General features: G+C 74.4%; 1 protein-coding gene across 1 annotated transcript; it reads left to right on the top strand.

Moving 5' to 3' along the window:
• Positions 1-52: 52 nt before the first annotated feature.
• On the top strand, positions 53-3,550 carry MNEG_15186 (hypothetical protein; the record flags this gene model as incomplete). Its single annotated transcript, XM_014036343.1, has 3 exons — positions 53-437; positions 629-949; positions 1,298-3,550. Coding segments are annotated over 3 exons (2,959 nt in total), but the record flags the coding sequence as incomplete, so codon positions are not given.
• Positions 3,551-3,569: the final 19 nt, after the last annotated feature.

Below are 3,569 nucleotides of genomic sequence, written 5' to 3'. Positions count from 1 at the left end.
GCCCCATTCAACCCCACCACCCCATTACCCCGCAACCCTCCCCTCGTCGCAGCAACGCCGCCGTCCTCGACGGCGTCAAATCGACCCTCCTCGGCTGCCTGCTGTTCCTCGACTCGGGGGACCTGCTGGCCGAATGGCGCCGCGCCGCCCCCGGCAGCGCCGCCGCGCAGGCCGCGGAGCTCCTGGTGGGCCCCTCCCGCAGCCCGGGCTCTGGCTCACCGCCCCATTCGAACGCGTCCGTTGCAGCTGCTGCCGCGGCCGCGGCGGCGCTGCGAGACCCGCACCCGGCGCTGCAGCTGCTGCTATCGCTGGACGCGCCGGCGGCGGTGGCGGTGCTCGCAGAGGCGACGCGGGGGTGGGACGCGGTGGAGACGGACCTGCGGGCAGCTGCCGGGAAGCCGGCGGAGCAGCTGGGGAGGGTGCGAGTCGCGACGCAGGTGCGCGATAGGCCGCGTCTCGCCGCAGCCGGGCCGCGGCCAGTTCCCAGCCTGGACGGCACGAGTGGCGTGCCAAGGGGTGGTTTTGCCTGAGGAGTCGCGCTGGCCGCCATGGCTGGGACGGAGTTAGGAGATTTGAATGCTGTGTCTTGGTTCGCGGCGACCTATACGTTGACCCCCTCAAACCACAGGTGGTGGTGGATGCTATTGTGGCCCTGCTGGAGGCAGGCAGCCTGCAGGGGTCCCCAGACGACGGCGGCGATGGCGGCAAAGGCGTTGGCGGCAGCGGCGCCGCGGTGGCAATGGACTTTGCCGCCCGCCTCGCCGCCGCCGGCCGCGTCACCGTCAGCCCCGCCTTCGCGGCGCGCCTGCTGCGCCACCTCGCGTCGTCCGGCGCGGCGACGGGCGCCGGCGGCGCGGTTGAGGCGGAGGAGCGCTTTGTGGCGGCGCTGCAGAATGTGGGGGTCAACGCGCCGGGGGAGAGGTTTGACCAGGAGAAGCTTGATCTGCAGGTGAAGCTGCCAGAGCATGTTTGACGGCAAACATCGCGGCTGCTTGGTTTTCTGGGGAGCGTGTGGAGACAGGGAGCTGTCGTGCAGGGGTTGCGACGCCGCGGTTGCAGAAGCGCGGGCTGGTTTCGAAGACGTTGTGGGCACAGCGATGCGGCGTGCTCAAGGGACGGGCGCATGCGTGCAGCGGGGCATCGGACGGCCGAGCACGCTGCCTTCGCCCCGGTCCAGGACGGTGGGTGGGGCACCCCGCGCCTCGAGGTTGCAACAGTGCCACCTGCCGCGCCTCTCCCCTCTGCATCTGCATCACCCGCCCACCCTCTCACCCCCCTTCGGCCCCCCGCCTTCCAGCAATCCGACGCCGTCCTCGACGCCGCGGAGCGCGCCGGCATGCTGCGCGCCGCCGCGACGCTGCACCACCTCCGCGGCGACTACGCTTCCGCCCTCGCCGCCTACCTCCGCCGCCCCGCCGCCGCCGGCCTCTTCGACTACGCCAGCCGCTGGCTCTCAGACTCGACCCTGCCGCCGCCGGCGCGCGCCGCTTTCACGACCGCCCTGCGCGGCCACGCGGCCGCGCTCGTCGCCGCCGACGCGGCCGCGGCCGCGGCGCTGCTGGCGCGGTGGCTGCCTGGAGAGCAGCTGCCCATGCTGCGCGCGCTGGGGGGCGCGCCGTGCCTCCAATTCGCGTTCCTACGCGCCGCGTTCGCTGAGCAAGAGCGGGCCGCGCTCTCTGCGCTCAGGGGCGGCGCCGGCTCGCGCGCAGACCGCGACGCCAGCGGCGGGGGCGCCGGCGATCTGCGCCGGAGGCAGTCGCAGCCCGGCGGTGCCGCCGGGGCTACGGGCGGCAGCGCGCAGCAGCTCGACGCCCCCGAGGTTGTCGATCTGTACGTCCGCCTGCTCTGCGAGTTCGCGCCGTCCGAGGTTCTGCCGTTCCTCCAGGGCGGCGCCCAGTCGTACGACGTGCGCGCCGCCATCCGGCACTGCGCAGCGGCGGGGGTAGGGGACGCCGAGGCGTACCTGCACGAGCGGCTGGGGGACCTGGCATCTGCCATGAAGCTGTACCTGGAAGCCGCGGCCGCCTGCAGCGACGCCATGGAGCGCGCCGTTCAAGGCGGCGGCGCGCCGGCGGCGGAGCTGCCGCCGTCGCTTGCGGCGGCGCTCGCGGCGGCGGCAGGCGGCGGCGGCGGGCTTGGGCCGCTGGGCGTCAGCGGCGGCGGCGGCGGCGCTGGCTCCAGGGGCGGCGGAGGGGACGTGGATGGGGAAGGGGGCCAGCCGGGGGAGTGGGCCGCGGCGCTGGCGCTGGTGGCGTGGCTGCAACGGGAGCTTGGCTTGCCAGGCGCGGGGCATCTGACCTCGCCCGCAGCGGCGCCCAACAGTGTGTCAGCCCAGCTGCCACCACAGCAGCAGCAGCAGCAGCAGCAGCAAGCAATTGCGCTGTCGCCGGTGACAAAACCCCTGCAGCTGATTCAGCAGCAGCAGCAGCAGCAGCAGCCCGCGCTCACTGCGGCGCAGCGCCGCAAGGCCGCGCTGCCGGGGCGACGGGCAAAGCAGCCGGCCAACGCCGACGCACGCTTGGCCGCGCAGGGCACCAAGCCAGAGGCCGCATCACCAGCATTGACAGCAACAGATGCCGAAGAGGAGGATCCCGAGGCTGCGGCGGCGCTGGCCGCGTCTCACCTCATCCGCGGCGACCTGCACCTGCAGTGGATAGCCAAACTGTCTCCGAGGGCGCGCCTGCACCGCTCGCGATCCAACGGCGCCGCGGGCCCCGCCGGCGCGGCGGCGGCGGCGGAGGAGGGCGTGCCGGCCGACGTCGCGGCGGCTTGGAGGGCGGCGGCGGCGGCCGTGAACTTCTGCAAACGCAGCAGCAAGGACGCAGCCGGGCGCGGCCCGGCAGCCGCGGGGTCGACCCACACTGGCGGCGACGCCCAGGCGCGCGAGCTGGGCGCGGCGCAGGCGGCGTGGTTTGCGGTGCTGGACGCCTTCGTATCGCGCCTGCGCCGCCTGAAGCTGCAGCGCGACGGGGACCGCGGCTGCGCGGCCGAGGGGCCTGACAGGGGCGGCGGCGTCGGCGGCGGCGACGCGGGCGGGCAGGGCGCCTTGCCGCAGGGCAAGAGCCAGCAGCAGCAGGAGCAGCAGCAGCAGCGACACCATCAGCAGCTTCGGAGACAGCAGCAGCAGCAGCCGCGACCGCAGCATCACCAGGGCCCAGCTGCGTGGGCGGCGCCCGACGCAGAGCTGGAGTGGGCCCTCTCTGCCCTGCAGTCCGCGCTGCCCGCCGCCGCCGCCGCTGTCCCTGAGGATCCCGCCCCTGCCCCGCCCGCGCCGCGGCGCCCGCTGCCCGACGCGCTGCGCTCGGCGGCTGCGGCGCTCGCGCGCCGCGCGCTACGCGACCTGTACACCGCCCTGGTCGACGAGGTGATCTCCGCCATGGCGGACCACGTGCCCCTGATGGACATCGTTGCTAGGGTCTTGGAACGCCACGGGCAGGAGTCCTTTGGAGAGTTCCGCCCGACGCTGCTGGGCCTGTTTGGCGCGTGCGCGTACGAGCGCGCGATCATGGCCGCCGCAAACAGCCTGGTCACGAAGGACGCGTTCCGCCAGGTGTCGCGCGCGCACGCGC

This window comes from Monoraphidium neglectum (assembly GCF_000611645.1).
Source record: "Monoraphidium neglectum strain SAG 48.87 unplaced genomic scaffold scaffold05108, whole genome shotgun sequence".
NCBI lineage: Eukaryota > Viridiplantae > Chlorophyta > Chlorophyceae > Sphaeropleales > Selenastraceae > Monoraphidium > Monoraphidium neglectum.
Note: the sequence above shows the minus strand (reverse complement) of the source record. Positions and strands in the feature narration are given on the sequence as shown.